Source organism: Phyllobates terribilis, unplaced genomic scaffold (assembly GCF_046119375.1).
Source record: "Phyllobates terribilis strain yellow unplaced genomic scaffold, ASM4611937v1 Scaffold_11__3_contigs__length_659146591, whole genome shotgun sequence".
NCBI classification, from domain to species: domain Eukaryota; kingdom Metazoa; phylum Chordata; class Amphibia; order Anura; family Dendrobatidae; genus Phyllobates; species Phyllobates terribilis.
Window position 1 is genome coordinate 196,118,903 of NW_027362771.1, and position 25,362 is coordinate 196,144,264.

A 25,362-nucleotide genomic window follows, 5' to 3' on the forward strand; every position below is an offset into this window, starting at 1 on the left:
TTAAGCAGTGCCATCAAGAAGGCACAGTATTTCAAGCAGCCTACTCAGTGCTTGAGCCTAGTGCTTAGTACATCATATTCTTATACAGTCACAGAACACACACTTGGAGACAGAAGACAACTACGTTTTGGTTCACAGTAAATGGCACCAGCACTTTTGTTTTTATCAGTTCTGACATGACAATTTTTATGACAGTCAGCTAACATATACATGTAAATAATCACTTATCACAACGTTCTAAATGCATACAAATAATCATCCATGTAATGTTAAATCTAAATTTAAAGGTGAAAAATGTTGCTGATAGTTTTATGAGCTTGTCTATTTTTATTCATTATTTAGCTGCTGGTTGCCATAGATTGGTATAGCTCCAATACTTTGTCATACTTCTGACTTAAATAGAGCCGTATGTTATAAATTCCTGTTATGCACTATTCACTGGTCACTGAAATCAAGCAAAATTTGTACTTTTTACATTTTTTTCTTTTGTATCATGTTGCCATGTAAGCAACATGCATGCACCCAAAGTCAACATTATATGATGTAAAAGAAAGCAAATCAGACCAGACCATCTTCTTCCATTGCTTCATTGTCCAGCTCGGAAGCCAAGGTGCCCATTGTACATGCTTGGTATTGTATGGGGTCACAATAGTCACTTTGTTTATATAGCCCTATATCCACCAAGCTGGGATGCACTGGTTTATCACACATTTATATCTTAGCCAGCAATAAAGGACTTAAAATGTCACAAAATAATAATTTCTTACTCATTACTATTCTTCTGCTCCAGCACCACCTCTCCACTGCTCCCCTCTGTCTTTTTGACATGGCTGCCACAGTGTCTTCAAGTCTACAGAATGTGAATGCTGCAGCAAATTAGTAGGCTCAGGGGTCCTGTGCTGTCCTCCTTGGCAGGATTGGCTTCAGTGGTCACTTACTTTAGCTAGAATGCCACTGCTGCTTTGTCAGAGTGGCAGGGATCAGCAGAGAGGTGGCTCTGGAGCAGTAGTGAATATGTAAAAATTATTTTATTTTTATTATTATTTTTTTTTCTTCTATAGTCAAGCCTATAGTCTATTTAAGTTTAAAACCAGAAAACACTTTTAACATTTGCCAAATTTGAAATATGTGACTAAGAGCACAATATAGGACTATGTAGCCACAGAATGGCCATTCTGAACCTTGTCCATTGCCAAAACTGGGGGTGCTGGAGCATTAGTGGCTAAGTTAAGATGATTTTGTTATTTTCAAACTGTATAGAGCCTTTAGTTGATTTAACCCCTTTAAGTTTTTATCATTTTTTTCTGTAGGATTGAATTAGATGGGCTAGTCCCATGCTCCAGCCACATCATTAATTCTTAGGGACCCGTGACCCTATCATTGGTTTACTGGTTGTCCTTTATTAGACTATGTGAGGAGCTGGCCTTTGACTAAGGACTATTAGATCAACGCATATAGTGCATGGGATGCAGACTTTTTCCAGCACGGAGCAACGGTTACGTTGATTTTATTGTTGTGTTTTATTAGAGATTTGCTTGCTGTGTTTTAATAGAGATTTGCTTGTTCGTCAGTTTAAGTGCACTAATTTCTACCTGCAAAGTGTTCAATTTCAGGAATCAATGTTTCCATTCAGTGACAATAAGCACAGGAAAAAGTGATGGCTGGATCTTATGTGTACATAAGGCCAGACACGAGATTGGTAAAGGTAAATGTAAAAGCAATCACTCCATTTCTCTACTCTGTGTCTCAGGGGCCGCAATTAAGCCATTGTTCTCCCAGCCACTAGTCCCATTGTGTGAATGAGGGTGGTAGACCCAGTAGAGACATCACCACAGGGGTCTCACATGCAGTCCCAGGTGGTGGGTTCCGCATCAGGAAAATACCTCCCCCACCTTTCCACAATCCTGTGGAAGAATGTCCTGAATGGGAGCTGGGGGTCTAAAGTCTCTGGCTCCCACTCCAGAATGACTCTTCAGGAACAGCACAAGGAATCATGGCTCCATCAGGTAGAATACAGGTCAGCTACTCTACCCATCACTGAACCTACAAAGACGTTTTGAAGATCAGTTGCCGGCTGGAGCTTGATACATATGCTACAGTCGTGATATCTATCGTCTGTATGTGAGGAACTATTTTAAGGACTGTTGTTTGCCAGCTGGAGAGGGAGATATGTGCTACAGTAATGGTATTGAGCAAGGACTGTGACTACAGATCATACTGACTGGAGATAAAAAACTGTGGGCCAACCAAAAGTTTGGAGAAAGTGGATATTGCCTGGTACGGGGGCAGTGGAACTATCAGCCCCAGGATCGGGTCTTGTGGACTGGAGACATTGCATTGTGACCATCTATCTGGAATTGTTGTAAGACCAAGGATGTAAGAAATTAAAAATAGTTGCATTGTTAACTTGCCTAGGTGATTATTACAACCCACAACCTCAGATCTTCACAGACCACATTGGTATGTGGGCAAACACTAAGAATTTTAAGGGGCAGTCTTTATAGAGCTCAGTCTTCGTACTCTCCTTATCAGAAGTTATATTAAGGCAATGCAGGGAGAGACAGAAGGTGCAATAGGGAGAGAAATGATTTGGTCTTCCACTTTGACATATGAATCTAATGAAAAATTCCCTCTATATTCAAGTCCTACTCTTATGCAGTGAAGAGCAGTGAAACATATTACACTGGATAGTGAGATGCTAACATGGGCTATCATTTTGATTAGCTGTTTTGCACTTTGGTAGATACTAACCACAGCATATGTGGAACACCTCATAAGACCTGCCATTTGGGTGAACAGGTTATCTAGCCAACAAAACCCGATCCTTGTCAAAGCTGATCAGATGCTTACACCTGTTGCTTCATGCTTCCATTGCAACAATGTAACAAATTGACTGTTCACTTGCTGAGTAATATTTCCCACCCTTTGACAGTTGCTATTGTCATGAGATATTCAATGATAATTAACTCCACTTGTCAGTGACTTAAATGTTATGTCTGTTCAGCATGTATACAGTACAAAAGTAAATTCTGCTTCTTTAATCCTGTGCAAAAATGGCAAGCAATGAAGTTCACCTAGTGGAAGGACTATCCAAGAGGGGAAATAGAATACAGCTCTATAAATCAATTTAAGGTAAACATGGGGCAAGTCGCATGGGCATATTTTTACCCTTGTTAGTCTCTGCGCACATGGTCTCTAACCCTTTATTTGCTGTAAATGTTGGAAAGATTTGCATCTATACCTCCTATGGTAGCCTCAAGTGTATGATCTCTGTGTATATTCTGATGTACTAGAGATAAAAGGTGTGCTAAGATAAGAAGAGGCTGCTCACAATGCTGTCCACAATATTTCTGATCTAACACTAGAGATACCAGGGATGCTGAAGTAAGAATAAGGCTACGTTCATATGTTCAGTATTTTACATCAGTACTTGTAAGCTGAAATCAGGAGTGGGTGAAAAATGCAGAAATGGTGCATGTGTTTCTATTATACTTTTCCTCTGATTACTCTACTCCTGGTTTTGGCTTACAAATACTGATGTGAAATACTGATCATGTGAACATGACCTAAGCAACTCACGCTGTGGTCCACCCTGTCTTTCTGATCTAATACCCGATATACTATGGATGCCGAGGTAAGAAGAAGCTGCTCACACTGCTTTCCACCATGTTTACCTGATCTGATACTGGAGATACGAGGGGTGCTGAGGTAGGAAGAGGCTACTCACATTGCTGTCCACTTTGTCTTTCTGATCTAATACTGGAGATACAAGGGGTGCAGAGATAAGAAGAGGCTGCTCAAACTGCTGTCCACCCTGCCTATCGGATCTAATACTGGAGATACCAGGAGTGCTGAGGTAGGAAGAGGGTGCTCACACTGCTTTACACCATGTCTATATGATCTAATGCTGGAGATATAAGGGCTGCTGAGGAAAGGAGAGTCTGCTCACACTGCTGCCTACCTGGTCTATCTGATATAACAATGGATATACCAGGGGTGTTTAGATAAGTACAGTCTACCCACATTGCTACCCACCCAATTTTTCTGAATGCTGATTGACTGCTGTAAGCTTGAGATAATTTGACAGTATGTGATATAGGTTATGTCTAGCTAACAGAAGACAATAACCGCAATATGGTCTTACACAAGTAAAAAGTGAGAACGTATGGGCAAATGTCCTCATCTGGTAAGGTTGTGTGGCCACAACCACTTAACCCCTTAGTGACAAGGCCAAATTTTTCAACTCTGACATGTGTTACTTTATATCACAATAACCCTGGAATGCTTCAACATATACCAGTTACATATGATTTTGAGACTGTGTTTTTTATGTCACATTACATTTTAGGTTAATACTAAATTTAGGTTTATATATTTTGATTTCATTTAAACAAATATCAGAAATTTGACAAAAATGTAAAAAAATGTGCTATTTTCAAACTTTGAATGATTATCCCTTTAAGGGCAGAGACAGATGACTGTATAACTCATACTATGATTGCATCGCACTGAATGGACTGGCCGGCACCTCTCTTGACCTGAGCATGACAGCGTGATGTATTTCTCTGCATCTGTTAAGCTCTCGTTAGGGAACAGCCAGCGAGTACGAGGTTTACCATGTGACCCTCGCACAAGAAATACGGTCATCTGACTCTGCCCTAATCCAGATAGTCATACCACACAAAAAGACAAAAAAAGTTAATAAATAACATTTACCTAATGTCCGCTTTACATCAGCACCATTTGTAGAATATTCTTTTATTTCATTAGAATTTTTAAAAATGTAGCAGCAATTTTTTATTTTTTCAAGTAAATTTACAAAATTTACTTATTTTTGTACGGACCTATTCAGATTTGAAGTGACATTAGTGATCCTATATATTGGAACCCTCCAAAGTGATAATGTTTTAAAAACAGCATCCCTCAACATATTCAAGACTGCTGTCAAGTAGTTTATTAACTTCAGATGCTTTTCAGGAATAATGCAAAGTGGCATGACAGGAATATATTTTTTTATTTTCACCACCTAAATGTTGAAAACTTCTGAACTGGTAACTATACCCAGCAGACTCTAAGGCCGTTATTTTGCTGTGAATTGCCATGGCAAATATCAGGACCACACAATCATGATCTCAGGGAGCCCCCACACTCTGTTAACCATATAGATGCTGTTGTCATTATTGACAGTAACATCTAAGGGGTTAAACGGCCATGGTCGGTGCCAACACAAACCATGGCTGATGCAGCAGGCTGTCTGCTACAGTGTACAGCTGCTGCATTTTCATTTGCCGGGATGCTATGCTTTTATATCTCAGGTCAGTAAAAATATGTTTGGTGGTCACTGATGAGTTAAAATGCTTAAACAGGCTGCTGCAGACCCAAGGCTTGGAGAAACATTAAAGGCTGGAAATAAATGGGTTAAATTCTATGCTGCCAGAAGATCATTGATGGAAAGGAATCAGATACAGATATTGAACATGAATTGCTGATATGCTAATAAATTCTTAACTTCTAAATGTTTTTGATAAGGGCAATCTGTCACCAGGTTTTTGGTTTGTAATCTGGAAGCAACATGAGGTAGTGAATGAGACCCTGATTACAGGGATGTTTCATTTACTGGGCTGTGTTTTGCAGCTTCAACTCCATAATTGTTTTATCAGCAGGAGATTATCGCTACAGGACAACTGGCCTCATGCATACTAGTCTAACCACCAACCACACCTCCAGTACTGATGAGCAGGTTTCTGTCGCTATACAATGTACACAGAAAGCTATGTTGTGGGTGAAAGGGAGGTTATACACAGGTCAACAACTAAGCTCTATCATAACTGCTTCACCCTGTAAACTAAGTGATCACGGTCTCTCTCACTCCCTCATGGTGCAATCAGATTACACAGCAAAAATCTGCTGACAGATTCCCTTTAAGATTCCATTTTACCCATGAAATACTTTTATTTGTGGTTCTATGTTCAAATCTTTATTTGAACGCTTCTAAATTATATAGACATTTAGATTTTACATGTGTGTATCACATGTATTATACCGATCTGCTGAAAGAGTCTATTTTCAGCAATATTATAAAACATCAAACATATTTCTCATTCAAAATGAACAGATACATATGTGAGTATATATACCACATATACAGTGGGGTGAAAAAGTGTTTGCCCACTTTCTGATTTCTTATTCTTTGCATGTTTGTCACACTTAAATATTTCAGATCACAAAACAAATTTAAATATTAGACAAAGACAACACAGGTAAACACAAAATGCAGTTTTTAAATAAAGGTATTTATTATTAAGGGAAAAAGAAATCCAAACCTACTGGGCCCTGTGTGAAAAAGGGATTGCCCCCTAATCCTAATAACAGGTTGGGCCACCCTTAGCAGCAACAACTGTAATCAAGCATTTGTGATAACTGGCAATGCATCTTTTACAACACTTTGGAGGAATTTTGGCCTACTCATCTTTGCAAAATTGTTGTAATTCTGCCACATTGGAGGGTTTCTGAGCATGAAGCGCCATTTTAAGGTCAGGTTACAGCATCTCAATTGGATTAAGGTCAGGACTTTGAACAGGTCACTTAAAAGTCTTAATTTTGCTTTTCTTAAGCTATTCAAAGGTGGAATTCCTGTCGTGTTTTGGATCATTGTCCTGCTGGATAACCCAAGTGCGCTTTAGCTTGAGGTCATGAACAGATGGCCAGACATTCTCCTTCAGGATCTTTTGGTAGACATCAGAATTCATGGTTTCATTTACCACAGCAAGTCTTCTAGGTCCTGAAGCAGAAAAACAGCCCCAGACCATCACACTACCACCACCATATTTTACTGTTGGTATGATGTTCCTTTTCTGAAATGCTGCGTTACTTCTTTGCCAGATGTAATGGGACATACACCTTCCAAAAAGTTCAACTTTTGTCTCGTCAGACCACAGAGTATTCCAAATGTCTTGGCGATCAGCAAAATGTTTTCTGGCAAAACTGAGACGAGCCTGTATATTATTTTTTCTTAGCAGGGGACATCATCTTGGAACTCTGCCATTTATGCCATTTTTGCCGAGTCTCTTTCTTATGGTGGAGTCATGAACACTGACCTTAACTGAGGCAAGTGAGGCCTGCAGTTCTTTGGATGTTGTTGTGGGGTCTTTTGTGAACTCTTGGATGAGTCACTGCTGCGTTCTTGGGGTAATTTTGGTCGGCCGGCCACTCCTGGGAAGGTTCACCCCTGGTCTGTGTTTCCACCATTTGTGGTCAATGGCTCTCACTGTGGTTCACTTGGAGTCCCAAATGTTTAGAAATGGCTTTATAACCTTTTCCAGATTACTTTGTTTCTCATCTGTCCCTGAATTTCTTTGGATCGCAGCATGATATCTAGCTTTTGAGAATCTTTTGGTATACTTCACTTTGTCAGGCAGTTCCTATTTAAGTGATTTCTTGATTGAGAATAGGTGTGGCAATAATCAGGCCTGTGTGTGCCTAGGGAAATTGAACTCAACTTCCCAAAGATGTGATAAACCACAGTTAATTTATGTTTTAAGGGGGGGGGATCACTTTTTAACACAGAGCTCTGTAGGTTTGGATTTCTTTATCCATTAATAATAAAGACTCTCATTTAAAAACTGCATTTTATGTTTACTTGTGTTATTTTTGTCTAATATTTCAATTTTTTTGAGATCTGAGACATTTAAGTGTGACAAACATGCAAAAGAATAAGACATCAGGAAGGGGTCAAACACTTTTTCACACCACTGTATATATGTATATATATATATATATTTATATATGTACACATATACGTATATAGATATGCATACAAGCATACATATATATAAAACAATGTATACATACATATCTATATGGTGAAATATATGTAAATATTTTTTTTCATGTGCATTTAATTATACATTTGGTTACAAAATATACCAGTTTGTTTTTATTATAGCTGTGTGTGTTTAAGATTTCTTTGTGACATCCAAATTAAAGAGATCTTAACTGTATCTATGCTGATAATAAATATTTATATATTCCACATTGTTAACAATCGGGGTTTCGTGTCTAACAAAACTGTGGCAGGATAAGCTACTGAATAATACAGAAAATCAGCATCTTTATCTAGAGCAAAGTGTCAAAACACTGACTTAGATGTACATGTCTATTACATACATATACATAAAATAGATTTGTGAATACAAAATTCTATCTTGCAACCCTCCCCTTAGAATACAGACATATCCACCTATAAAGTCAACTAGCAGAAAAAATAGTTAGCATGACAGGTCATGAAATAGAGCTTGAAAAAAATAAAATAAATGGAATTGTTTAAAGATGGTAATCACTTTAATATTAACACATAGCCACTAAAAAATGTAAGCACAAAGTGACAGTAAGTAATAGTCATCATAAAAATAATTTTATACTACATAGATAATAATATAATTAAAAATTAGGAATAATATTATCAACTGTTACATATACAGTATATGGTTTAAATATTAACTTTATTTTTAATAATATTCCAGTAGTAGATATTATGAGTAGTAGTTATAACCAGTGGATCAAAGATTTGAAATATATATATATGCATATACAGTGCAGACCAAAAGTTTGGACACAACTTCTCATTTAAAGATTTTTCTGTATTTTCATGACTATGAAAATTGTACATTCACACTGAAGGCATCAAAACTATGAATTAACACATGTGGAAATATATACTTAGCAAAAAAGTGTGAAACAAGTGAAAATATGTCTTATTTTCTAGGTTCTTCAAGAGAATGCCAAGAGTGAGCAAAGCAGTCATCAAAGCAAAAGGTGGCTACTTTGAAGAACCTAGATTATAAGACATATTTTCAGTTGTTTCACACTTTATACAGTACATATATATATATATATATATATATATATATACACGGTATATGCATATATTTATATTTAGATATTTATCAAGATGTACTTTAATAAAATGTATTGCTGTTACTAAAAGCTGAAACTGCTGAAATAGCAATTCCCTCATGAAACAGTAAAGTAATTGCTATTTTTAAAACTGTAATATTCCAATATCTGATGGGACTTCATGGCTCTTAGCAGATACAGATTAGCAACGCAGCAGCAATTGTTTAACTCCTGTATAGCATTGTCTCAGCAAAAGCATCATATATCCACAGGATATGTCATAAAGTATTGTATGTATGGGTCTGAGATGCCATAAAGGTCCCACCATGCCTATTGAGCATGCATACGCATCTTTCAATAACCCAGTGGCAGGAGATTGGGCCTATGTTTTTGACATAAATTATAGATCCTACACCTATCAGACATTTTTGCAATATTCTATGGATATGTTATTTCTGTGAAAAGAGTACATCTTGAAACCTGGAAACGGTGGAAACTAAACACAAGCTCTACAATACATTATTGTTTTAACCCCGGGGGCTAATTTCCGTTTGAGCTAAGTCACAGCCAAGTCTTAAGTTTCTAAGAACTATAGTCCACTTTTCTTTTTTGTACTACTGAACTATTAGTAAGGATCACCTAAAAACTTGAGTGTTGAAGAAGCAATATATATCTGTAATGATGGCCCCTTATTAGATGTTAAGAACTTCCAACATACTATGGCCCTGATTCATCAAGACCAATGAGATAAATAAATAGGGTGCCTTCGTGTGCCTTGTCACAAATCTGACTCTAGTCCTGGACAGGTGTAAGTATTCTGGCATAAGGTACTCCACAGCTTGTCATGTATTAGAGTAGTTCTAGCGTCATGCCCCCATGCCGCCACAGCTCTGTCCATTTTGGTAGAGCTGAGTGAAACGGTTTTGAAAACACCAAAAAGTTCTAAATATTTCTGCAAACTAAAGTTACGCAAAAATTTTGAGACTTATCAAAGCGATTTAGGTCAGATTTCTGCTGAAAACACTAAGATCATACATGTCAAACTCTGGCCCATGGGCCAAATCTGGCCCGCAGGCTGATTATATTTGGCCTGCGAGTTAGGAGCGTTGCTAGGCACTTTGGTAGCTGCAGCAATGCTGCATAGTTCAGCAGGACTCATTAGCCAGCGTCTCTGTTCATGCAAAGCAAAAGATGGCTACTTTGAAGAATCTAGAATATAAGACATATTTTCAGTTGTTTCACACTTTTTTGTTAAGTATATAATTCCACATGTGTTAATTCATAGTTTTGATGCCTTCAGTGTGAATGTACAATTTTCATATTCATGAAAATACAGAAAAATCTTTAAATGAGAAGGTGTGTCCAAACTTTTGGTCTGTACTGTATATATATATATATATATATATATATATATACATATACTGTACATATACATATGTATATTATACTTAATAGGTGGCATAGTAAAGCCATCTCTCCTGACTCCCATATACAAATGAACGTTTGGCTCAGCCGATCAGCGTTCTCTGAGAGTGCTGCTGTCAGACTCCTCTGGCAGTGACTTATCTCCTGGCTATTTTCCAAATAGGGTTCTGCAGAGCCCAATTGCTGGGTCCAAAGCCCCATGCTTGGAATCATTGGTGGTTTATCCGCTGGGACCCCAAGCAATCAGAAAGTTACTCCCTATCTACTGTAGAGATGAGCAGATCCATGCCAGTGCTCTCTGGACGTGGACAGGAGTGGAGCAAATTTCCTGAGCTTCTGGGTTCCCCCACACATCATTTGATGCTCCGGCCTGGTGTGACGTCATCTGTTCATTATGCAGCGCACAGGTGACATCTTGCCAGTCTGGCTAATCATGAGATGAAACTCATGTATCCAAACTACTGGCACATAAATCATTGAAATGCAAATTAAAGGCTATGTTCACATGCAGCAAAAACCTTTCTATTTTGCAGCCAAAACCGGCTCTCTCGGCAATAAAGAAAAACGCACTCAATTGTAGACTTATTTTATAATAAATATCAAGGTTGGCCCATGACTTTGTCCTAGTTTTTAATTTTGGCCCTCTGTGTATTTTAGTTTGAGATCCCTGACTTAGATGAATCTGGGTCTCAAAAAAAGCATAAAAATCCAGCATATAGTAATTTTAACCAGTCCTATAATGTTTATGAGATTTTAGTAGACCTAGTTGAGCTTTTTATGCTACATAAGAAAGTAGCTAATTTGTCTTGTTAACTATTTATTTTACATCCTAAAATGGACAACAATTAAGCATGGAGAGGACAACTACATACAGTACACTTTGCACAGGTAAATTTTAAGAAAAAAAAGATTACCTAGTTCCTAAATGTAATGCCTTCCCAATCAATTAAGTTTGACATAAAAACAGCCTTTGTCCTACACGTAATAAATAAAATACAGTACAAAATAGTATAGGTGTAGTGAAAGCGTGGGTTTATCCAAGAGAACTAGATTATGAAAAAATATGAAATAGAGTAAGTATATTGGGTTTTTGGAAGAAAGAGCCTTTTGTTCTGAGAAAAAAAAATGTAGAAAAGCTCTATGTTTTTTGCTAACTTTTTTCTTTTACCATTCAGCAGTAGGGACGATTAATTCTAAACAGATTTAGATTGTTTTTGCATGGTCTGCGTATATTAGGTCCAGAGGTGTAAGATGTAGGTTAGCAGTCAATAACGATATATAATACATTCTTAAATAACCCCATAAGACAATATATGATCTTGCAATAAGCATTCCATAGATAGAGAGGAAGCAGAATATAAAACAAAGGCTCTTTTAAGAATATGCATGATGATAATGTACATGGTCACACTTCTATAATCCCAGGCACATGCCTTTTTCCTGTATGACTGGGTTTTAAATCAAACAATGTTAACTTTTTAAAATATTATTTCGATCTGACAGCTGTTAGGGATCACAAGGTAAATGGATTCAGACAATTCTGACCTAGCCTCAGGCGAAAAAAAAAGAAAACATCAGAAAACTCTCTAAAATGAAAAGTTTGTCAGATTTACTACTAGATTTAGAAAAATAAAGAATATAGCTATAACATGGATATCCAGGAAATGTTGTTCCCATGATGTCAGATGCAAAGGTATTTACCCAAATCCCGGGATTGAAGTCCTACATTATGCAGTATAAAATTACACCTCATAAATATCTGGCTACAATATGAAAACATTTCACAAAGTTTAGATTTCCAATAATTGCAACATATAGCGTTATGTGAAAATCTGAAATAAATGCAGAGTAAGGCTGGAGTTTTTGTGTAACAATTTTTAAAGTGGCAATAACTGCAGACACATGGCACTCTATGAAGGCTAGCAAAGCTCTCGTACATAACGACAAACACTTGTTACTGCCTATATATTCCCAACAATAAAGTGGTGTCTTACTATTTAAGAGAAGAACATTATTCTATTGACCCAATAGTAAAATGTGTGGTTGTAAGTTTAAATGCAGTGTTGGGAAAGCTAAAAAAATAAGCACATTTACATGAAAAATATCATGTCTGCATATATGTATGGTTCTAGATATTGTGATATCACATTAGCCTGCTTATGGAATATACATACCATGAACAGGTGCACACAACATGTATACCCAGTCTTTGGAAGAGAGCCTAACTACTAGCATGCATGCAACTATGATGAGACAGAGAGATTTATTGACCATGGAAAACTGATTCAGAGTCCAGGTAAAACTCATTCAGGGTCACATCCAGGCTCTAGGATTATAGGCTACATAACTTTGTTTCAAGCCTACTTATGAACTTATTTTTCTGCTTTGTAATATATATATATATATATATATATATATATATATATATATAACATGACTAGTGGAGCCACTTCTCATTTGGATTCTTAAAACAAAAGGTTTCAAGAAAAATGATAACATCAAAAATAAAAATGTTGTCTGGTATGCCAACTTCATACATCTCAATTGTTTGGAATGTGGAGACTTTTTACCCTACATGGACCTTATCCATTGATTGTCACAGTCAAGTCAAAAGTATCCATAAATGTTCTATTTACTTTAATGCACCTGTTCCTATCATTGAACTACCCTCAAAGTATGCGTTTTGAATGACTTCTGACCTCAGATATCAAGTGCACCAATCTTCTGGTTGTTTTGCATGCTTCTGCTTGCTGAGTGGCCATTATTCAGCCTAGAGTGATGAAGAACCTGCTTGCTGATTTGCCTGGCTTCTTTTCAGCATCTTATTACATGGTAGTGCACTCAGGATTAAAAACTTCATGTTAAAATCCTATTGTGAGCCATGTATCAGTGAGTTCATGACATTCAACAGGAATGACGAGACTGTAGGTTAGATCATCCTAAACAACCGGACATCCCAGGATAACATTATAGTAAATAACCCCCCAAAATTGGCAGAATGAAATAAACAGACATTATACACAAAACAATGATTGATGATTCAATTTTACATTGGACGACATTGTGTTAATCCCCCATTAATAAAAATGCTACAATGTCTCTCGCAGCAATGACTTATTGTAATGGCTACATTATATTATAGTTATGATATATTTACATTACATTAAATGGTGTTCCACTCTATATTCAATTGTGATCTTTTAATTGTAAAACCCAAACCAAATAAGATCATTTCTACACATGCAAAATATTTTTTTTGTAAAGTCTTGTTTAATTTGCCACTATTATTAATTCCCTCCTACCCCATAATCACATTAAAGCATAATAGGCTCACCGTTGTAGGCACTGGAACAATCTCAAAGTGGAATGACAGGGGACTGGAATGATCCTTTTGTCAAGAGGAGTGACAAGGAACTTGAATGATCTGAAAGTGCAACAACAGGGGACTGGAACAATGTAAAAGGAAAAGATACAGCAATAGCTATGACCCAAACTAAGAAAAGTAAGAAACAGTGAAAGGCAAAGACAGAAAAGAAAACTGGATGATTCTAACACACAAGGCATGGAATTCTGAGGTTGTTTGTAGCCAAAACATTAAAAAACACAGCGTAAATGAAAGTAAGAGAGTAAGTAACAGTGGAGATGTGCAATGGATGACTTACTTATTAGTGTTCTTATGGAAATGCCTAAACTGTAATTTTATACGTATGAAAATATGTTTATAACTTTTCAGAAACTATCATAAATTATTAAATACAAAGAATACAGTGCAATATACTTTGCTATAAAACAATAATTAAGATATGGATATATTCACATGTGCCAAAACTTTTGCAAACATTTTTGTGTAAGCAATCCATGCCATAAATCTGAATAGGCTTTTCTAAACATGTAAATATCCTCTGTTCATGCTGAACTAATGACCCATTTCAGGACAGATTTCTATGAAAATCTCTGCTAAAAATGTGCCACAAGTTAATACCATAATAAGCACCATCAAAATAAATAGAATTTCTCTCTCTGAAGAATTATCACAACAATCCTAGACATGGGTTCAGCCCTACTTAAAAAAAAATGCTATAAAAACTGAATGTTTGCATATTTAAAAGACTAACATTCTCTATAATCCAAACCTCCCACTCCCACCCCCAGGACTTCTCTCATGCTGTACCAGTTTTCTGGAATGCACTACCCGATACAATCTTGTTAATTCCCAGTATCCACAGTTTCAAGTGTGCCCTAAAAACTCATTTCTTTAGATTAGCTTATCACCTCACCTCACTAATCTAACAAACCTGTTCTCTCTTTAACACAGTTAGAAGCACTTTGTATCTGATCAGTTCATGCAGTGTTATTTGCATGCCCCTACTTATTATACTGATGGATGGACAACAAGCACTTCATTATTACCTTTTGTGCATCCCCTATTTCCTCAAAGATTGTAAGCTGGTGAGCAGGGCCCGCTTGGTATCTGTTGAATTATGTGTTACTCTGTAAAGTTTGATATTGTCTGTACATGTCCCCTCTGAATTGTAAAGTACAACAGAATATGTTGGTGTTATAAAAAATAAAATATTTTAATATTATTATTATTAGTATTATTATAAACAGTAGCTATGGATTATACATATGACTTATAACTGAGGTTTAAAAATAAAACTCATGCTGTAAAACTGTGATATTAGGATATTTAAACTTCTATTCATTAGTCCAATTTCACAAGACCATATTATCAGTCCAAATGCTCCGTGGAAAAACGGATAGCACTCAGACAGAACTAGGACCAATGTTATTCAATGGGGCAGTGCAGATGAGCAATTTTTTTCACTGACCGAATCTGCATATGCAAAAATATAGCAGCATGCACCAGTTTCTTCAATGTGTAGGATAGGACTTGCCAAATTAAGACTATGAGAGTGCCCAAAAAATTGGATGCCATACCACACTACAGCATGGCATCAGATTTTTATGGATACATTGCAATTCTTTAACATACTAAGTGGTCTCGTACATTATTAAAAGGTGCTGCTGTAAAAAAAAAACATACGGATTGCAAACAAATGACAAGTGAGAAAATAATCGTCCAAGTTTTCTGGATGAACTTCTGACTGTTTTTATAAAGTCATGTGAACTTAAGGCCCCGTCACACTAAGCGACGCTACAGCGATCCCGACAACGATACGACCTGTCAGGGATCATTGCTGCGTCGCTATGTGGTCACTGGTGTGATGTCAAACAGTCAGATCTTCCCAACGACGCAGCAACGATGCGGCAACCCGTAACGATCTATGTAACGATGCACGCCTATCTGTTTCTGTGTCTGAGTCGTCAACAAGGTCGTTGGTAAGGTGTCAAACACACCGATGCATGCTACCCAGCGGGACCTCAACGATCAAAGAAATGTCCAGACCATTCCGACACAACCAGCGATCTCACAGCAGGGGCCTGATCGCTGCTAAGTGTCAAACGTAGCGAGATCGCTACTGAGGTCGCTGTTGCGTCACAAAACTTGTGACTCAGCAGCGATCTCGCTAGCGATCTCGCTTAGTGTGATGGGGCTTTAGCCTTATGAAAGATCTGGGGGCTGTAGTACAAAAATGCTGTATGTTGCCAGACTGCATCACCCTGCCAGGTGCAGCGAGCTCAAAAAGTTGAATTCTTTGACATAAGTCTGACCGATACAAAGTTCTACCTTTAAATATTAAAGGGGTAATCCCATTTCCAAGATCCTATCCCAATGTGTAGTAGGTGTAATAATAATAATATTAGCAAACACATTCAATTAGAAATGTAGTATAGTTTTTCTAATTCGCCATGTCGCTTACCTCATATGAGGCATTGCAGGACCTTGTAGCTCGAAACGCGTATGGACTGATTCCTGTTATACACACCTCCCCTCTTTATTGCTTTGTTGTCTGAGATGCCCAATTTTTCAGCAATTTCATTTTTAAAGGATTTCAAATAAAGATTTTGTGAATTTTTAATTACCCCAGTATGTTGAGCTGCTTCCAACTTTAATTTCCTCAATTACCTTCAGCGCTGTGCAACAGCGGGGATACTGTGCTCCTCCCGGATTGGAACAGCATCTCAGGGGTGTACTGATTTTTTTCCTATTATTTAGGACCTTAGGTATCCATGGTTAGGTTCACTGATATAGTGACAGTTAGTTAGCTAGTTGCTGTTAGAACCCTCCTGTTTGTTTTTTCCATCTTGTGTTTTGCGGTCACGTGACCATCTGCCTATATATTCCAGCTCCGCCCTTTTGGCTGTGCTGGACGTCAGTGTTGTTTGACTGTTTTGCTAGCCAGGTGCTTCTGTGCCTATCTCTGTCAGTTTACTTGGTCCTTCTGGGACCTCTAGAACCTTATTGTCAGTTTATCTTTTTGTGTTCTGCAACAACCTTCTCTGTTCAGGAGGTGTCCCATTTTTGTTCCAGTGCTTAGTTCTTTTAGGGACTCCTTCCTTTATGCTAAAGGTCTTCGTTCAGACTAGCCGAGGACTAAAGCGGGTCTGTTCACAAGGAACAGGCAGCCCTCTACATCGTAGGGATTCAGCTTAGTCTTAAAGTAGGGATAGTCTTCCCCTTTCTTTCCTTAGTACTTGTTGCAGACCATAACAGTAAGTCCAGCCCAAAAAAAACTAAAAGGAAAGAAATTCGGGGATCAGTATAGCTTCCGTCCAGGATTTGGCTCAATGCTTGCAGGGATTGCCTCTGGAGGTGGCCACGCTCCAGCAACACGTGAGTAGCTGTTCTGGAGAGCATTTTGTGGAACCCAAGGTAGGACTGCCTGATGTTTTTTATGATAAACAGCAAGACGTTTTTCCATTAAAAATGCTTGTTTGCTATATTTTCGTTTGAGACCAAGGTCCTCTGGGAATGAATCACAGCGCATTGGTTTTATTATGTCACTTTTGCGCAATGAACCACAACCCAAGGGTGGGCCTTTTCTCTCCAACCTAATGATCCATGCTTAAGGTTGGTAGAAGAATTTTTTTCTGTTATGGGTCTATAATATGACAATCCTGATCAAATCTCATCTGCTGAGGCAGAACTCAGGCGTTTGAATCAGGGGTCAGGTGATGTTGAAAATTATTGAACACACTTTAGAAGATGGGCTTCAGAAGTCAAATGGAATGATCCTGCTCTGAAATGTCTATTTTTGCTGGTCTGAGTGAAAGGGTTAAGGATTTGTTAATTGCATTCCCCGCACCTGAGACTCTGCAGGATGCCATGCAATTAGCTGTTCGTGTGGATAGGAGGCTGAGATCTAGGCAGAATGTGGTAAAGACTCATGTAATGAAAGGTCCTAGTACCCAGAAAATCTGCTCAGACGGCGGAGAACAGATGGAGGTTGAGGCGATGTCACTCCGCTCTCAGGAAAGAGATCGGAGGTTCGCCGAGGGATTGTGTCTTTATTGTGGTAAAGCTGACCATTTGATTAAGTTTTGTGAGCTTCGTTTAAGTAAAGAAAAAGAAAAGGTCAGGTACGCGCGTATAGCTTGTTTACACTCTACAGGAGTATTTCTTTCAGGGAGTACTACTTTGCAGGAAAATTTGATTGAATTTCAGGTATTTGTGGATTGTGGTTCAACACTTAATGTGATTGATAGAGGGTTTTTGAAAAAACTTAAATTGAAATTCAAACCTTTGTCATCACCTATTTCTGTGATTTCAATTGATAACACTCCCTTGAAATGTATTACTCACAAGGTTGCTGCATTTCCCCTCACTATCAATGGACTTCACCAAGAAATTTTGGACTTGGTTGAATTAAATAATTTACCCTCTCTGGTCGTTCTAGGTTTGCCATGGTTAAAACTGCACAATCCTTTGCTGGACTGGTCTACTAATATGATAAAGTCTTGGAGTCCGAAGTGCTATGATAAATGTTGTAATGGTCACATTGCGGCTGTGGAAAACGGGGAATTACCTGTACCTATTCAAGGTTTTTTTCTGAGGAGGAGTTGCAAGTTTTACCTACTCATAGGGATTATGATTGCACCATTGAGTTTGTTCCGGGCGCTACTCTTCCCAAGAGTCACTTGTGTAATCTGACTATCCCTGAAAGAAAGGCCTTGGAGGAGTACATACAGACTAGCCTGGCTGCTGGTCACATTAGACCTTCTAAGTCACCTGTGGCCATTGGATTTTTCCTTGTTAAAAAAAAGGATGGGGGTTTACGTCCGTGTCTGGATTTTCGTGAAATTAATAAGATTACCGTACGCAATTCCTACCCATTGCCGTTAATTCCTGACTTGTTTAAACAGTTAGTGGGGGCCAAGTGGTTCTCTAAGATTGATCTCAGGGGGGGCACACAATTTGTTACGAGTGAAGGAGGGTGATGAATGGAAAACTGCTTTTAACACTCCGGTAGGTCATTTTGAGAATCTGGTGATGCATTTTGGTCTTACCAATGCACCTGCATTTTTTCAGAACCTTATTAATGACATCCTGAGACCTTTGATTGGTAAGAATTTGGTTGTGTATTTGGATGACATTTTGATTTATTCGCCAGATCTGGAGTACCATTGGCAGAGTGTACCTGAAGTTTTGCAGTTATTGAGTGATAATTCACTGTTTGCTAAGCTGGAGAAATGTGAGTTCGCTGTGCAGAAAATTAGTTTTTTGGGCTACATTGTCTCCAGCAAGGGCTTTGAGATGGACCCGGTGAAGGTTCAGGCTGTGCAGGAATGGCCTAGGCCTATTGGTTGAAAACTATACAGAGATTTTTCGGTTTTGCCAATTATTACAGGAAATTCATTAAGAATTTTTCTGTAACTGTTAAGCCTCTAACCGATCTCACCAGGAAAGGTGCGAATACAGCCCAGTGGACTACTAAGGCCATTGAAGCGTTTAAGTATTTCAAAGAGAGGTTCAGTTCAGGCCCTATCCTTATGCAGCCTGATGAGGCCAAGCCTTTTTTGGTCAAGGTCGAGGCTTCATCGGTGGGGGTCAGAGAATTTTTTTCTCAGGAGAACAGGGATGGGGTACATTCTTGTGCCTTCTTTTCGAAAAAAAAAATCGGAAACCAAACTGAATTATGATGTTGGAAATCGGGAGTCGCTGGATATTAAACTCGCGTTTGAACATTGGCGTCATTTTTTGGAAGGTGGTAGATTTCCTATTCAGGTTTCCACAGATCATAAGAATTTGATCTATCTGGATGCTGCCAAGCGCTTGAATGTTCGTCAAGCTAGGTGGGCACTTTTTTTTCTCAGTTTCATTTTTCTGTTACCTATATCCCTGGTACTAAGAATGTTAAAGCCGATGCTTTATCTCGCAGCATCTCTCCTACAGTCGGTGCCGAGGAGGAGGAGAGCATTTTACAGAAAGGAGTTGTGGTGGCGGCATTGGGCTCCGTTTTGGAGAATGGGATTCTGAAAGCTCAAGATGATGCTCCATCTAACACTCCCCATGGGAGGTTGTTTGTGCCTAGAACCTTTAGGAGAGATTTGTTTGTGGAGTGTCATGAGTCTCGGTTGGCACATCATCCAGACTAAGAGACTGATCAGTCGCAGTTTTAGGTGGCCTGGATGGCAGAAGGAAGTCATCAAGTAAGTGCGTCAATGTACTGTGAGTGGTAGGTCAAAGGCTGCAGGGTTGCTTTGCCCTCTGGAGGTTCCTAGTGCGCCTTGGACGCATCTTACAATGGATTTTATTACTGATCTGCCTGTGTCCGAGGCTTTTACTGCCATCTGGGTGGTCGTGGACCGTTTTAGTAAGATGTGTCATTTGATTCCATTCATTAAGTTGCCCTGTGCCAAGACACTCGCTAAGGCATTTGTTAAGGAGATTGTCAAGCTTCATGGCGTTCCCACGGATATTGTTTCTGATAGAGGACCTCAATTTGTGGCTCACTTTTGGTGTGCTTTTTGTGACAGGTTGGAAATCCATTTGTCATTTTTGTCTGGGAATCATCCTGAGTCTAATGGACAGACTGAAAGAAAGAACCAGGATGTAGAACAGTTTTTGGGTTGTTTTGTGGTGGACAATCAAGAGGTGTGGTCTGAGTTTCTGCCTCTCGCAGAATTTGCTCTTAACAAACATACATCCTCCTCAGCTGGCTGTTCTCCTTTTTTTTTTGTACTGGGAGACATCCGTCTTTTGGTTCGTTCTCCAAATTGGGGTCAGGGGTGCCGGAGGAGGAGAATTTTTACGGTGATTTGGAGAGAGTTTGGACTAATGTACGTTGCAACCTTCAAGAGGCTAACAAGAAGTCCAAGAAGTATTTTGACAGGAAAGATAAGGAGGTTTTGTTTACTGTGGGTGACATGGTTTGGTTGTTCTCAAGGAACTTGCGGTTGAGGATTCCCTCTAAAAAACTGGGTCCTAAGTTTGTGGGTCCATTTAAAGTGCTTCAGGTTGTTAACCCATCTGCTGCTAGGTTGGATGTCTCTACTTCCTGGAAGATTAATCCTGTGTTTCATGTTTCCTTGTTGAAAAAGGCTGATGTATCAGATAGGGATGCCACTGTCACAGTTCCTCCTGTGGTGGAAGACGGTGAATATGAAATTTCTCGTATCTTGAATTCTAGATGGCATAGAGGGAGATTACAGTATCTCGTCTCCTGGAAGGGTTTCGGTCCCAAAGATAACTCCTGGGTAAGGGCGGATGATGTCTCTGCTCCTAGGCTTGTTAGAGCTTTCCACAAGAGGTTCCCAGATAGGCCTGGGCCTGGAGGATCCCCATAAAAGAGGGGGTACTGTTAGAACCCTCCTGTTTGTTTTTCCCATGTTGTGTTTTGCGGTCACGTGACCGTCTGCCTATATATTCAAGCTCCGCCCTTTTGGCTGTGTTGGACTTCAGTGTTGTTTGACTGTTTCTCTAGCCAGGTGCTTCTGTGCCTATCTCTGTCAGTTTGCTTGGTCCTTCTGAGACCTCTAGTACCTTTTTGTCAGCTTATCTTTTTGTGTTCTGCAACAACCTTCTCTGTTCAGAAGGTGTCCCATTTTTGTTCCATTGCTTAGTTCTTTTAGGGACTCCTTCCTTTATGCTAAAGGTCTTCGTTCATACTAGCCGAGGACTAAAGCGGGTCTGTTCGCAAGGATCAGGCAGCCCGCTACATCATAGGGATTCAGCTTAGTCTTACTGTAGGGATAGTTTTCCCCTTTCTTTCCTTAGTACTTGTTGCAGATCATAACAGTTGCTAGTGGTCGTAACCAAAAATACCTAAGGTCCTTCAATGCCTGCACACGAGGAAATGGACATAGTCAATCAGAAAAACTATCCTACATTTCTAATTGGAGGTTTTTGCTAAGATTATTATTATTACACCTACTACATATTGGGATAGGATATTGGAAATGGGAGTACCCCTTTAAATATCGGATCACACATGGGCTGTTTTATTCCAGCATGTAAAGGTTCAAGCGGATGTCCTAGAAATGCATTATTATTTATAGACTGCCACATTGCTGTCAGATACTTCTCACCTTTCAAGACCTTAACTGATATTTTAACTTGGATTGGATGATAGATTAGAGGTTTAGTGCAAAAGAAAGATTTAATAGAAAAAGTCAGTGTCACAATCCCGCCACTTACTGTGTCCTGCAGTGAGTGACAGATTAGGCACCCAATGAACAGCAGAGGCATGCCAGGCTGTCAGTATTGTGAGTAACAGATCAGCCACCCTATAGTATACAGGGGCGTGCTGGGCTGTCAGTATTGTTAATAGGATTGCCCAGCAGGTCAATCAGGCTGGGCCTAATGGGTTTCCTACAGGTGTCACTCTTTCTGGGTGATTGCCTGGCTATTTAGCTGGTGGACAATGGTTAAACCATTGCCATTTGTAGCTTTGCTCGGTGGTGTGTGTGCTTTGAGCTCTGTGTTCTGTGATTCTGATCTTCGTTGCCTGACCTTGGATTTTGCCTTTGACTATTCGTTTGTCTTATCTCTTTGTCTCAGATATACTCTCCTGACATTTGACCTCAGACTCCTTGACTTATCTGCCTCGCGGCTTGTCTGTGAGAAGTGACTTAGCATCACAGTCAGAAGCATAGGGAATGTACCTGTCTCGTCAAATGATTGTTTGTCTTGATAGTTCTCTACCAACTATAATAGTAATATTGATGGTCTAGTATTATAAAGAACTACTAAGTTAATGCCATAATCATAGCAGAAAGCAGCGTCTATATAAATCAAGGGTGAATGGGTTCAACTCAAGAGGTAAATGTGAACATTCATCTAATACATGTAAATATATGGGTAATGTTTCTTTTCACAATGTGTAACATGCATATTTTTAAAGTACCAGTGAGCATATGCCACATTGAACTGAAAAAAAGGAAAATATATTTATCATTAAATTGTTTAATATACGTGGAGTACATATGTGTGTTATTATCATAAAGGAAAGATGATTTGCTTCTGTGTAAACACTTTTGATACAGCATATGACAAAAACACTAAATATTTGCGAAAAATTTTATTTTCAAGTTAGTCAGGCAACGACCATGCTTTATAAATTGATGACACTTGGTCCTGGGCCTTTATCTACAAGCCATTGTAAATTAATGACATGGGTTTAAATGTCATGCTCCTGCAATTTAGCAGTGTCTGACATCTAGAAACCCTGGGTAGAAGACAGAAGTAGTTTATTACCACCTCTGCCTTCTCCTTTGCTGGCTACATAAGACTAAGCAGTTAATAGAATATGCATTGCTGATGCTTCTGTAGCTCCTCATAATCACATGGTCACCAGGTCTCAGGGCAGCATAGCATAACTACTGCATCATAGCAGACCCAGATCAGGTGTGCCAGTAAAACTTGGCACAGCAACGGGCTCCTATGACTGCCCCAGTTACAGTGAGATAACAATAAAATAAAAATCTCTTAGTAAAAGCAAAAATATTTTTTTTCTATATTTGCGATTCCAAAAAAAAATCTAAATTACACAATAATTTATATGTATGCCCAAAAAGGTGTTAATAAATATTACAATTTGTCCCATACGAAAATTCTCGTTAAAGGGTTACTATTGACTTTTAGGATTGCTACTTCCTGTAGGTGGCACCAGAGTTCTGGTCCTCTTCCTCTCTGAAGAGACAATTTGCATAGTTCCCAGAGGAGCATTGCGGGTTTAAAAGTCTCCTCACCATGACATGTTTAACATGTCACTCTCCGCAAGGAGAAATGTTACCTCTTGGATTCCACAAGAAAACAAAGTCTCACACAGTTATGTCAATAAAAAATATGGTTTACAGCAAAGAGGAGAAGTAAAAAAAGAAAAAAATATGCAAGCCATTAAGGACCGTTAAGGCTTAGTCACTAAAGGGTTAATAGGGAATTATGTGACATAGCCTAAAATCTGTATTTAATCCAGATTTTCTGCAGTAATACAGGAGCAATAATGAAATTCTGGAACATCCCTTGTGAATGCACAGAAAATGTAAGGGAAAACATTGTTTCCACAATTGCATATCATACTACTATTTGATTGCTTTCACATAAAAATATGGGAGGGATAGCCTTATGAGCATTGAGGAGCAATTCAAAGCAATCATAGTGTTGGCAATAGAAAGTATTATCTCACACAACCAGCTCATCTAAGTCTCATAATACTTCATCTCTTTCTCAATAGTATAAAAAAGGGATGGACAAATGTCAGACATTATAGAAGGAATAAAAGAATAACAATTATTTCAATCAGCATAGGCTGACACGTAAAGAAATATATACAAAAACTTAAAATGAGAACCCGGAAAGCAATTAAAAAAGATATCTGGGCCATCTGAGATGGAAATTTAAAAAAAAATCAAATGTAATTTTAAGTGAGAAAGTAAATAATGATTGTCAGCAGGAGAAAATAAGAAAACAAGATTATGCTAGTAAAATGAAGAAAACATGCACTACAAAAATGAGGCCATGAAATTCAGTATTAGTCTGTAAAATATAGCAGCAATCATTTTGACCCATCCCGCTCTAGGATTGAAAAAGTTAACATTAGTCAAATCTTAAAGGGAACCTGTCACCAACAAAAACCCTATTTACCTGCAGAATTTGTGGTAATCTGCAGGTATATAGCATTTTACTCATGTTTGGCAGTGTAACTGGAACAGTGGCTACAATGAAAAAACTAAGTTATATTCTCCCTGCAGCTGCTTGCTTTAATTTTTCAGGGTTATTGCATAGGCTTTAACATTCACTGCCCACTCTACAGTGAGTGTACTGTTTTAACACCCACTTCTACTTGACTGACAGCTTGCTCTGCAGCGTATGTGTGGAGTGCTGGCTGTCAGTCAAGGTGTAAGGCGTTTAATCACAGCAGTGACTCTTAAAGCCCCTTGCACCACCCCGATGGTTAGAAGCAAGCGACTGTAGGGAGAATATAACTCCATTTTTTTCCCTGTAGCCACTGTTACAGTAAACCTGTCAAACATGATTTAAAAGCTATTAACCTGTGGATTACCACAATTTCTGCAGGTAAATTCCATTTCTTGAGGTGACAGATTACCTTTAAAATGTATCCCATGGTCAGATGTTACTATGTTACAACTGTATATGGAAAATACAATTCAGAGCTTCACTTTTATTCTATAAAAACCTAATAGTGTCTGTCTCATCACAACAATCCCGGTACATATGTCACATGAATGTCATAGAGGAGTTCCTGTCTATGTGCTAGTGCTGAAAGTCATTCTGCAAGAGAAGTTCGTCTACTAGTAGACCAGACAGGTTAATGCTTTACATAGATGGCCAATCATTACATTGGCTGACTTGTTGCATCTACTGTATGTGCCACTATGTAGTCAGTACAGAGAGCCACTCAACAAGAGCAGCTCCTCTACTGGTAGACCAGACAGGTTAATGCATTACATAGATGGCCTTTCATGATATTGGCTTACTCTTTGCATCTACAAGTATGTGCCACTACATAGTCAGTACGGAGGGCCACTCAACAAGAACTGATCCCTACTTGCAGACTAAACATATCTATGCATTGTATGAACAGCCATTCATTTTTTTGGCTGGCTTGCTACATCTGTAAGCAAGGACACAGCTAGTACCAAGAGGTACTCTGCAAGAGAAGCTCCCATACTGGT

At 38.6% G+C, this 25,362-nt stretch overlaps 1 protein-coding gene across 17 annotated transcripts in view; it reads right to left on the minus strand.

Moving 5' to 3' along the window:
• Positions 1–25,362, minus strand: part of FOXP2 (forkhead box P2) — a 314,333-nt gene that overhangs the window by 7,659 nt on the left and 281,312 nt on the right. For 15 of the 17 annotated variants that reach the window (XM_073651932.1, XM_073651943.1, XM_073651942.1 and 12 more), the window contains one exon: positions 13,655–13,744. The exons of the other annotated variants lie outside the window; for them this stretch is intronic. In XM_073651932.1, coding sequence (XP_073508033.1) covers positions 13,655–13,744 — 90 coding nt within the window. The remainder of the gene's footprint in view (positions 1–13,654; positions 13,745–25,362) is intronic. 17 annotated transcript variants of the gene reach the window in all.